The sequence below is a fragment of the Triturus cristatus genome, chromosome 7 (assembly GCF_964204655.1).
Source record: "Triturus cristatus chromosome 7, aTriCri1.1, whole genome shotgun sequence".
Taxonomy (NCBI): Eukaryota; Metazoa; Chordata; class Amphibia; order Caudata; family Salamandridae; genus Triturus; species Triturus cristatus.
Genome location: NC_140590.1, coordinates 237122375 through 237135387, shown reverse-complemented (window position 1 = coordinate 237135387; position 13013 = coordinate 237122375). Strand labels below are relative to the sequence as shown.

At 42.4% G+C, this 13013-nt stretch overlaps 1 protein-coding gene across 4 annotated transcripts in view; it reads right to left on the bottom strand.

The window, feature by feature from the left end:
- Positions 1-13013, bottom strand: part of MAG (myelin associated glycoprotein) — a 421346-nt gene that overhangs the window by 13097 nt on the left and 395236 nt on the right. The window contains exon 11 of one of the 4 annotated variants that reach the window (XM_085616104.1): positions 11139-11199. The exons of the other annotated variants lie outside the window; for them this stretch is intronic. Within the exon in view, the coding sequence (XP_085472230.1) occupies positions 11143-11199 (57 nt within the window). The 3' untranslated portion in view covers positions 11139-11142. The remainder of the gene's footprint in view (positions 1-11138; positions 11200-13013) is intronic. 4 annotated transcript variants of the gene reach the window in all.

The following is a 13013-nucleotide window of genomic DNA, read 5'->3' as shown; positions in this document are numbered from 1 at the left end:
GCCATACTAACCGCTACACGCAGAACTTTGCTCCAGAACTAGAGGTGCCCTTCTACTGCCAACTGGCCCACACTGAGACATTAAGGTCCTACCAGTGACACCTGCTTGGCCATGTGGAAATTCTCCCCTGAGGCTGGTGGTTGCTTAAGATTCTTAGATACAGGAACATGTTGCCTGCCTAGAAGAATTCCTGTGGACCAGATGAAACTGGGCTTTTCTTGTAGATATCAAAGGTATTGGTGCACATGGAAGGGAGTGGCAAAGGGGTTCAAGAAGGTGATGGAAATAAAAGAAGCAGTCATGCAACTGTAGCTTGAAAGACAGTTTCTGCTGTTGAGCTCCTCTAGGAGGTGGGTGGGAAGGAGATCAGGAACAAAATAGTAGTCAAGAAGGAGAAGTGAAACAAATGTAGTGAAGAAAAAGAAAGCACATTAGAAACAGCTCGAGGCATCAGAGAAAAGGGGGAAAGGTGACAGTGGACAGTAAGGCCAACACTGAAGAACTGTGGGTGAGAGAGAGAGAAAGAACTAGCTAGACATCACTTTGCAAAGCACAACAAAGAAAACACTTTGAGACTGAGAGAAAAGGAAGAGGATACAGAGAGCAACCTGAACAGAGAGGCACCAAGGGGGCTGGAGTGGGCAGGGTAGAGTTTAGAAACAGCAAGCATAAAGGGAGCACAGGAATGAGGTGAGAATGGTGTGAAGGATCGTAAGGGCCTCATTTATGAGGTTTTGGCGCAGGGAACCGGCGCAGGGAACCGCCGCAAGGAATCTTGCTGCACTGCCCTCTGGCAAAAGAAAAGGGCAGGAATGCGCTGTATATAAGATACCATTCACTCCTGCCCTTTTCCCCTGTGCTGGCTCACAATTTGCTGCCATGGTGCAAGGGTGCCTGCGTTTCGGGGCTGATTGATTTTGTGCGGGAAAGGACACCTTCCAGCACAAAATCAATCAATTGAGGAGAAATTAAAACATTTCTCCTCGTTGCGCCTCCCTAATTCCCCCGTTGGGTGGCGTTAGAATCTGACACATTCTCAGGTTTATAATTTCTTGTAAATCTAGGAATGCTTCAGATTTCATGGGTGTTGTGTGGGAACACCCACAGCAACATCCATGGAACGACTCTTTCAAGCAATGTTCTTCATGAAACGGGCACATATTTACAAGGCCATGAAAAAAATATGCCCCAGCACACTGCACCACCGGAACATCAAAAAAGTGACGTTCCAGCGGCTCAAAAATGCTGCGTGGGGCCTCAGAAATGAGGCCCTAAGTTTGGGTGTACACTTTAACAGCAGAAAATAAGAGGTCACGTGTGAACAAAGAAACATTTGATCAAAAGAAGATATTTGATGGTAATGTCGTAGATGAGATGTATATAAGGACTTGACAATTCCACAATTCAAGAATCTTCACTCATTGTTCACATGATATCTTTTATGATACAACACTCACTACTTGGAAAATAAATAGGGCCAATGTATTAATGACTACAGCTGAAAACAAATTAAGCCATTCACCATCATTACTCTAACCAAATTACATAATGCAAGCTGATTGGCAATAGAAGAGATTCCTACATGAATGCAGAAGAAAGCTTTCTACTCCCCACTTTCCACTGGACGTTTGCTACTGTTCGACAGTAAGGAAACCTATTGCTAAAAGACAGATGTTTTGTCTGGAAATGATATGGCTGAAAACAACCTATGCCTTACTGACTTACCTACCTATAGGCCAAACTCTAATTTCCCTTTATGGTAAAATTAACTGACAAATGACTCCTAAGAACATACTGGTCATATTCGAAAAATCTGTGCATGCACAGGCATATGTTAAACCATGGTGAAAATGTGCATTACTTATGTTCCACATTCACACGTTTATGTGATGGAACTTTACTATTTCCCAAGCTTTCCGAGCTTACACTTGAATCATTATTGCAATGAAGCTGAAATTCCAGATGCAGTGCACAACGTTAATATTGTTGTAAAAATATTATGATGTCACGAATATAATGGGACAGAATATCACAGTTAAGAATGTTGTTTTTTAAAAAGTTTAAAATCTTTTTTTAAATATAGTTTTATATTTGTTGATTTTTTTAAATGTAATTATTATTTTGATTGGCAAAAACATTTTAATTTTAATTGATTTATATTGTTATTTTTTAATGTTGTATTCTTTTTTTTCATTATTTAGATTAATTGTATAGTGTTGAACATATATATTTTCATTTATTGATTGGAATATATTTTACGGGGCTTTTTTTTATCAATCATTAATTTTTTGTTTTTCTTCTTTCTATAAAACACTCTTCCTACTGTTGCTTATGTTGCAATGGGAATAGTAAATCTGACCTCCTCAAAGTCAAACATTTTCCCTAGTTGCTCTGGTTAGTGCAGGAATAGTAAATGTAACTTTTCCTCCTGTTGCTGACATCGATTTGAAATAGGGAATCTAACTCCGCCAAAGTCTATTTCTCCTACTGTTGCTTAGGATTTTGTGGGAATAGTAAATCTCCCCCTCCAACATTCAACCCTCTCCCTACTGTTGCTCAGAATGCAGTTGGAATAGTAAATCTAACTCTCACAACTCCAACACTTTCCCTACTGTGACCCCTACAATGTGCAGCACTTTCCCTTCTGTTGCTGAAGTTACAGCAGGAATATGGAATCTGAGCCTTCTATAGTCCAACACATTTCCTACTGTCACTCAGGTTGAAGTGGGAATAGTAAATATAACCCCTCCAAAGTCCAACACTTTCCCTACTACTGCTCAGGTTGGAGAGGAATAGTAAATATGACCCCACCAAAGTCCAACACGTTCCCTACTACTTCTCAGGTTGGAGTGGGAATAGTAAATATGACCCCTCCAAAGTCCAACACTTTCCCTACTGCTGCTAAGTTTGGAGTGGCAATAGTAAATATGACCCCTCCAAAGTCTAACACCTTCCCTATTGCTGGTAAGGTTGGAGTGGGAATAGTAATGACCCCTCCAAAGTCCCTACTGTTCCTCAGGTGGGAGTGGAAATAGTAATTCTGACCCCTTCAATGTTCAGCATGTTCCTTATAGTGACTCGGATTTGATTGTAAATAGTAAACCCCCTGCAAAGTGCAACATTTTCCAGTGCAGTCACCAAGTTGTAGTGGGAACAGTAAACCTGGTCCCTTCAACGCCCAACACTTTCTCTACCACTGCCTTTGTTTTATTGTATATTTTTTGGAGTAATATGTGTTTATACCTTTTAGAATACAGTATTTTTAATTATTCTCTATTATTATTAGTAGTTTGTATTTTATTCCTGTTTAAAAATGGTTTATTTCCATATAATGTTTATGACTTTTTTACATTTATTTTAAAGTTTATATTTTCATTTTATTTTTCAACATATACCATCTATTAATATACATTCAAATATATATGTATATATTTAGTAAATGTATATTTTGTAAATGTTATATTTTTGTTCAAATCAATACATTTTAAGTTAATATGATGTTAAATATACTTACTGATGATATTTTGGTCCACTATATTTTTGTAGGTGTAGGTGTACTTGTAAAGCGCACTGCGACTCCATGGAGTATCCTGGCGCTGAAGACCGCTGGGGAACCCGTCCTGGTAGTTGATAGATTTGTACATTTTATAGAAAGAATGTAAAGTTGATTTTGTGTGTCCTTGATATTTTTTAGCTGATATTTAGTATCGCGGTATGTTTGTCTGCAATATTATGTCGAAGAAGCCTGCACATATGTGGTTAGGATAGTCATAAAACTCCACAGATATTTTTTATATTTTTATTTTTCCTCATATGGAATATTTTTCCTCACACACACACTATTCCCTTTCCCACCTTTACTACAAATGCACTCTGTTGCTTTGTAGTTATGTTCCTGGGCTTACACCTATTACTTTTGTCGTAAGTTTAGATATTTAGATAAATGTTGTAAGGCATTGCAAATGGTTGTTGATACCCACAAAGCAACTAGTATATGATTATTTACCTCCATTTCAGAGACCACCCTAGAGACACTTAACCTGACAACACTGATTGTTCCCTCTTTTGATGTTGCTTACGATTGCAGATTTTTTGTTTTTTGCACCTGGTGGTATCTCTGAACCAGTTGGTAAAATCTATGAACACTACAACAGTCATGCATTTGTTACTGAGGGGCTGATTTTACACAGTGTTCACTTTTTATAATACAAGATATAATGGGCAATCGTATAATCCATTATATGATTGCCCCTGTGTAGGTGTGACAACCTTTGTTGGCCCTCACTTAAAATGCAATGCTATATCTAGGGATAATATGTTAATACAGTAATAAAGTTACTGCAACTGTGAGAGATGGTATTAACCCTAGATTATATTTTATGGCTTCTAAACAGGCAATACAATTGCAGTTACACAGTTACCACACCTTTTTGGATTAATGTGTGTTTATTTATCACCAGGCTTTGGCTGGTTGTAATGTGTCATGTTGTTTCTGAGATTTGATATACTATTTCTGTATTTCGGTAATGCAGTTTAATTACATGATTCATTAGAAGAACACTAGAAATCTGTGGTCTGCAGAAGAAAGGGGCAATCCAAACAAAAGAAAAGATCTTGTCCTTTTATGCAATCTCGCATCATCAACAATGACCAACAATAGGGGTTCCAGAATGTCCCTTTGTTTGATGATGTCTGGTTGGGTTGTAAAACCAACTGTGACATAATTCATTCGATGGCCACTTTAACACACATTTCTCCAATTACTAGAGTACTCCAGACGAGCGCTTGAGTGTAAGGAGCTGTTGTGTTTTTTGACCTCGCAAAAGGTTTCAAGAACTTGAATTTATTTTGCTCAAGTTGCACTCCTTCTTGAGGGCAGGTTTCAGACGACCAACTTAAGAAACATCCATTTTACCTACCTCTGTAGTGTTAAGTGCTAGTTGCATGTGCCTGCTTGCCATTCTCATCTGGATAATGCATCTGCAGTTCCAGGATTGCGTAAAAGAAAAGTAGTTTTACTCACAGCAATGTGACTGCAACTTTCAAACAAGAAACATAGTACCACCCTTCAACAGCTTGTGGTTGATATGTAACTGCTCATACCTCAGCATAGTTGTGACAAAATACTGCTGGTTTCCAAAGAGCTTCCAATGAATATCAATTCACAAAAGTGCCATGAACAGCAGATGTGCAACATGCACACTTTGACAATCTATGACCTCACAGTGTTACACCGTTGACCTCATCACAGCCCCTCAATAGATTCTTATTTTCTTCTGAGGTGCTAGAGAACGGGCAACAAGAGCAAACCACAGATGTAAACAGGCCTGCTAGAGACTTCAATATCAGTTCTTGCATTGACTGTATTACTGTCCTTGACACTGAGTACTGAAACCAAGGATGGCATGGGCAGTGCCAGGGCTACCAATGAATACGTAGCTGCTACCCCATGCTATTGTTGGGTATTTACACCAAACAGATGTACTAAATTCACCTACATTAAATCAGCCCATATTAAAGAATATAACTCGCCCAAGACTGAGCTTATCGAGTGTGATTACTGATCACACTGTATTTGTGTTCTAATCCGTTTACCGCCCCTTGTAGTAAGTCTTGACTGATTGCTATTACAATGTTTGAGGGACACATTTACAATGACGACAACTTTGGTATCTAAATAGAATGAAATAGGCTTTGCGGTATCAATGGTAAATATCAGCATCTTCCATACATACTGCCCTGTAACCACCTACCGCAACAGGACATGGTCCAGAGGGTATGTTTTAGCCATGGAACTAAGATAATTAACATCTAATCTCAGTTGTATGACTTCACCTAAGCGTGATGGATAAAACACTGTATATAAAGCTGGGCAGGGTCCACAACACAGTGACATTTTCTAGGGAAGGACGACCCCTTGGCTTGTCCATGAGAATCACTGTCACCCCAGTTGTGGCCTAGTTTCAAACGTCGAACCAAGAGATACTGTTTTAATCACAGCTTCCCATTGGGCGATCACTTTTTGACCTTATGCCTCTGCTCTGTTTTTTAAGAAGATGGTGAATATTTAGAATTAGTATAGAATCTTCTAGTGAGGGTGTGGTTACAAAAATGAACTGGATATTACCTGTGTAAGTGGAGAGAGCCCAGTTCGATGGAATATTCATCAAAATGCAATATAGTGAGGAATGTATAGCCTCTGCATCAAGTAGCAGTGTGCCACAGTCTCAGGTGTACTACTTTAACGCATATTTGATCTTGGGCAAATAATACTTTCACTGTCCACTCATCTGACAATATACTGGCACTTTGAAACAGGCTTAATGGAAGAAATAAACACCAAGAGCATGCTACCAGGACAGATCTGCAGCATGGTTTTCAGTCTCAAATCCAGGGATGATCAGCAAGTGGCTGAATTTGCATCTCAATAATAACATGCTCCTGAAGCTTCGTGTTGAAGGACCACTCCTGTGTCCCATCTCCGCCTCCTAGCCACAGATAAGCACCCTTTACAGATCTCAAAGGGCTGGGGAGTGACAGCTGCTAATCCTTTGGGAGGGTTACAAGTGATGCGGAACCAAACTGAGGGACAAGGGCTTCCTGAAGAGGGACAGAAGCCACACTCGCAAATTGCAGAACTGTTGGTCACCCTCCAACTGATGCCCCCTGGTAGAATCAGGTCAGCCTCCGATGCTATAGCTGTTCCTGGCCTACCCCGAGGGCGTCAACGATCGTTGTTTCATCTTAGTGATTCTCAGTTGCTCCTATCTGCTATCCTTGCCACTATTGTATGCTGGATACTGTATCTTGTAACAGACTTGTTTTCTGGTCTACAATACCTCAACTTGGAACAGCATTTTTAGGCTTCTATGCAATTAAGTTAACCTATATTATCCATCCATCATGGTCAAGTGGGGCTTCTTTGATTTTCAGTTTTTGCAAGGTGCCATTAATTTTTTATTAAGCTCCAACCCCAGCTCTAGCAATCTTTCCTTTAGGCATGTTGCACCCTCCATCTCTGAGGTTCTGAGATGTAAGTTGCGGTTGACTTGCTTGGAGAACTACTTAGCTGCCCATAAGAGAATGATCCTATCACAAACAATTCAATTTTGCAGCAACAGTCTGTCCCTGATCTTTGCTGCAATTGACAAGCACATGACTATGATATCACCCTTGCTCTTCTCAATAGGGAATTTGGTACTCTGTCTAACCCTGATTACACTTTTTTCATATTAAAACAGGTCATACAGGACCCCAAAGAATAGATACATTCCTGATTACATTTTGTTCATTTTAAAACAGGTCAAAGAGGATCCTAAAAAATAGATACATTTCATCCATTTTTGGCTACAGGGTTCTTTCTAATCATCCAGTTCAACACATGTGAACTGGCTGATGAGGAAGAAGAAATTTGCTCAAATAATACAGGGTTGCAATTCTGCAGAGCTGAGAATTATACTGAGGCAACGGGTAGGACACTGCCAAGTGTCCTTACTGTTGGCCGCTCACATGAGTTCTACGAAGGCTGCCATTTGACAAGGAGGCCCCACTGGGCACTAACTCGATGAAGTTGAAGCCAGCTGAGTCTGTGAATGAAGTTGGCACTCACAAAAAAAGTTAATGAATGCCTGATAAAATTAAAGACACGACCTTCGTGCTGCAACTTAATAATTTTTCAAACGAGCACAGATCATCTCATGTGGCTCCAATCTACCCCAATGTAACCAACTCCTATCTACCCCACTCCAATTTACCCCACTCTAATCTACCCCAAACTACTCCACTCCAATCTACCCCACTCCACTTAATCTACCCAAATGTAATCTACCCCAATCCAATCTACCACGATCATTTACCCAGTTTCACTACTCCAAGCTAACCCACTCCAATCTACCCCATTTCACATTATTCCAATCTAACCCACTCTACCCCAACACCCTCTATGCCAATCTACCGCAGTCCACTCAACCCCAATCTACCCCAGTCCACTATAGCCCAATCTACCCCACACCACAAACGATTAGCGAGGAAGAACAGCAAACATTTAGCGATGATGAACAGCAGCAGCATTGGTGTACAGAATGGCTAAAACACATTGCCAAAGCCAAGAGCTCTCGCATAGGTGAGACCTATTGGCTTTGCCAATGCTTATTATTTCCTGCTATCTAAGGAAGGGGGCTTTCAACGCTACTAGTCATTAACTGTGCACTCTGATAGGAAGCTGCAGGCAGCATTAATTTCTGGCAGACTGGCACTCAACCCCCTCTTTCTTCAGAACGACCAACATAAAAGCCATATACAATAAGCATTTGCAATGCAATTGGTCTCGCCTTTGGGACCTTATATGTATTTAGCTATGCAACACTTTAGCCTGGGTGCTAAAACATCTACTGTTGTTTAACATGGAGGGAAAGTAAGCACCAAACTGTGTGACACGCCAGGGATGGGAACACATGGAGAGAAATATTGCCTTTCAGCAGGAAAGAGTATAGTCAAAAGCTCTCTTTTTAATATAAAATCAGGGCCTTCGATGGTCAAATCACTGAAAATACAAGATTTGAAAAAAATATTATTGTCTATGGGTGCTTGTGGAAGACAATTTCTATGGACAGGAATCTAGAGAATGCTAAAGTGATTCTGGTATTTTACTGACATCTGCTGGTCGTTTTCTATCAAGGAAGTTAAATAGAGGCAGATGAATGTATAAGGATCCAGATAGCTAACAATAAAGACCCCAGTCCTCCACATTGGTGGAAACCTTCCATAAACCTCTAGCAGCACAGAGTACATCGAACCTGCTTAGGGGGATGGAAGAAGGCAGTACGAGCTCCATGATCATTCAGTCTGTGGCCTCTCCTTTGGCCCAATAATATAGGTGCCAAGGCGTGGAAACTAAATGTAGAGAAGAGATTTGACCACTGAGCTGTATTCATGACATAAGACACCGAAACAATCAGAAGATCACATTAAACTGTGATCGAGTCTGACTTGCTTCAAATACTTATCTGAAAGTTACAAGTGCCATGGTCCATCGCCAAACCGTTTAATGTGTTTAACCCCTTATTTTAGGGTTCACAACAGGAATCATTTTTGTCAGACTGGTTCTTTTTACAGCTCCGATGCAAATAGACCGCATAAGAACGTAGGGCACACTGATGAAAAAGACTTGTGCTTAACACACGTTGCGGGTATCTGGCATGTACACAGCCCTTTCCCGTTGATGATAGAGAGCTGCCCATGCCCAAGTACTCCTCCCACAACATTCAAACATGACCTCAGCCCGCAACCGAGCAGAGACTCCCACCGCCCCGGCCTCACAAAAATGGGTTGGGGTGGCTGCGAAGATAGAGAAGGACACACATCCCGATGCAGCTCATCCCAAGGAAAACATCTCTTCCCTTTGAGATTCACAAACTGCATGGATTAAAGGGGCTTAGTACAGATAAACACAAATACGAGTTCTCGGGGTGGGGGAGTTCACGTCTCAAACACAGGAACCGCAGGGCCATAGGTTAAAGAATGGCGAGCATTGATAGAGCAAAACCAGCTGCACCACCCACCTACTCGAAGCCTGGAACCCTGCATCACGTGCATGCGAACCCTTGAATCCCAAGTTCACACGATCCCTTGATCAGAAGGGCTGCAGACAGACTGCAGAGCCCCTCCTTCCGCGATCATGGGTTGTACGGCAGCAGCATGAGTAGAGTGCTGAAGAGAAAGCACACGAGCACTCCTCATGACTGTGATTCCGTTCCTCCACGACCCACAAACCGCGCCCCAGGACAGAGGCAGGCACACAGAGGAGACTGACTGCAGATATGGCACATGCACTCTGCCCCCCTTCGTGGTTTTAGCGCACAGTTCTAGCAAAGGCGTAGCTACCTCTCCGCCCCCTCATATCCCCGAACCTCCTAAACTCACCCCTACCCTGTTATACCGCCCCAGCAGTGACCAGAGAGAGGGGTACCTTGCAGATACCGTACATCAAGTCCCTCTCTGCCAAGCTGCTCCTCCTCTATGTGTTGTTCTCCTGGTCTCTGTCCAGGCTGAGGAGGCCGTCACGCACAGCTGAGGTGAGTGGCAATGTAGTCCAGCTCTTAGCCCTGTAGGAACGAGGGGAGAGGAGCTGATGGGGATTGTAGTTTTTTACGGACGCCATACCACATGCAGTTTTTGGAGGCATGGCCCGAAAAGACTATAATTCCCAGCAGACCTTCCCGAGCAAGGAGTTCAGATGCGTGATTTGAGTCAGGCGCGAAGAGGGTGTTTGGCAGTCGGTTGTTTAACAAGCATTTGCAATGCAATAGGACTCGCATTTACGCAAGACCTATTGCATTGCAAATGGGAGTGCGGGCGGGCAAGATGGCTCGAACAACTGGGGGGGGAGTAAAGGGCCAGTAGCCATGGAAGGACACAAATTACGACATGGTCGTGATAAGGAGGGACTAACAAGCCTAAAACCAATTGGAAGGCTGCATTTAAGACACAAGCCAATGAAAAAGATGGGTGGAGAGTGGGCGGAGCTTCCACAGAGCTTCCACTCCATACTGAATACTGCATGCCTCACAAAGCGAGCAGCGCCTGCGCGCTGCCGCTATAGGCTCGACCTAAACAAGGAATCCCTTGCGTACAGCCCTAGAGTCAGATGCCCACCAATGAGTAAATTACAAACATTAAAATACCACAAATTATGTGTCTACCATTGTACTACTGAAAACTACTTCACAACGTATGTCCACAAACATAATACATATCAGTGAGCATCACACAGACATCTGGGAGTGCCAAAAGCAGAAACAGGCCACATTCAAGCAAGCACCTCGCTTGCAAGCAGAGACACACAGCAAGGACTACGGAAATTAAAGGAAAAGACGCAGCTACTACTCATCTGTTTACATCCGTACTATCTACATTACAATTATTTTAAACAGCTGCTACAATGCAGCAAAACAAAGAAGCCAAGGATAGAAGCCAAGGATAGAAGCCAAGGGACACGCACGGAGGCAGACAAAACTGACACGTACCAAGAAGCGACCAGAGAACAAAACATCCAAAAGATGACGTAGCACTACAGAGACGTCACGTCACAAAAGTGCAGGCAAGGAAGAAACAGTCAAACACTCAACAGAATTATTCACCACACTAGACTTGGCAGATCTCAGTGGTTCCGGAAATGATGTCCCTCGTCCGATTATCAGCCTGCAAAGTGAACAAATACAATGAGCAGAGCACATGTTTAAACCGTCATGTGTCAAAGAGCAGAACACCATCCAGGCAACTCCAACGCAGTTAGTGTTTGATGCAAGCAACAGCACACAGTGAATGGGAAATGCATTGAAACCACTTGTGGTGGTTCCAACACTAAGGCACAGGGGGGTCTGTGATGGGCAACAAGTACCTAAAACCCTCCCCTGGCCCAGCATAGGTTGGTAGAACCTGTCTGTAATGCACCTTTGGACCTATAGTAAGAGCATAACCGGTGAAGAAGTAACACAGTAAACTGTTGTGCCAGAATATAGGTGTAGTGTGTGCGTTGTATGTGTGAGAGTCCACAATGTGCACTGCACAATACCTTGGTTTTGACTGAAGAAACCTTGCTGTCCATATTTTATTTTGGGCAGTTTGAAATAGTATTTCCTATTAAAACATGATTTAGGATATGTACACCGTTCAACATATTGCAAAAGACAAAGGGGCTTATTTTCAAGAGTTCACACAACGCAGCGCAGCAAGTGAAGTTGCTGCGCTGCATTACATGAATGGGAGACAGCAGGACTGCGCCCTATCTTCAAAGAACTGCCGGAGTTCTGCTCTCTCCTTACACTGGCACACTTGTGGCCCCCTAGCGCCAATGCGGGCACCCTTGTGCCATAGTACAAGGGTTTCTGCATGATGGCCAGAATAGTTTTTGTGCAGGACAGTAGCCTTGACTGTACAAAAACTATAATTTGAGGCCATTTCCTACCTCTATGTGTGTTGTACAATGCAGCACACATGCAAAAAGGAAAGAACAAGGAGAAATAAAGCTATTTCCCTTTATTATGCAAGCCTCTGGCAGGTGCACCTTTTGGGTACAAACCCACGTCTACAAGTATTTGTAGATATGTGTTTGTATCATAATCCAAGGATGAATGCACAGGAACGCCCATGCACCGCCCATGGAACTCCTACCTGATGCAAAGTAACACAAGGCACTGCAATGTGCTGCGCTGCGTTTCGTTTTTTAACAAAGCAATGCAAATAACCCTTTATGTGGCTCTGTATATACCAAAAAGGATTTTGTGTTGCGTCTCCGTCAAAACCATGATGCAAATCCAATGAGAATCTTTAAAAATCTTGCCCCAAGAACCTATGGCTCAGATTAAAAGTCATTAACAAAGCAAAGCACCTCTACCGTAGTGACAAGTGAATATGGAAAACCTCGAATTGTGTGATTATAATCTACTCCAGGCAGACCTGGTAACTACATCTCCTCATCTTGTTGATCCCAAAGTTTGTTTACTGCTTTTTAGGCCTCGCCTGACTCAGCGCATGCGCTGGTCTGGCGAGACGTATTGAGAGGGCTCCAAAAAGTGCTACCAGGCCAGCCTGGAGCTACAGTGCATGTGCGCGTGCGCGCACGCCGCGCTTTACCGCGATTACTTTCACTTTCGCGGCCACGTGGCCGCTTTGATGTTTGTTCGTGATCGCTATCACTTTCATGGCCGCAAGACCGCTTTGCATAGCCAATAGGTCTCGCTTTTGGGACCTTATAAGTATTTAGTTATACAACTGTTGCATGGCTAAACACTTATAAGGTCCCAAAGGCGAGACCTATTGGCTATGCCAATGCTGGTATGGACTGGCTAAGAGCCGGTCTAAATCCTAAAATCTCACTAGTGTGCAGTGGAATAAAGGTGGATGCAAATAATAAAAGAAACAGCAGTAGCCTGTTCTAAAATAATAAAAGGAATACATCGGAAATTGAACGGAGATAATGATCTGAAAGCACAAACACCCTATTAAAGGCACTG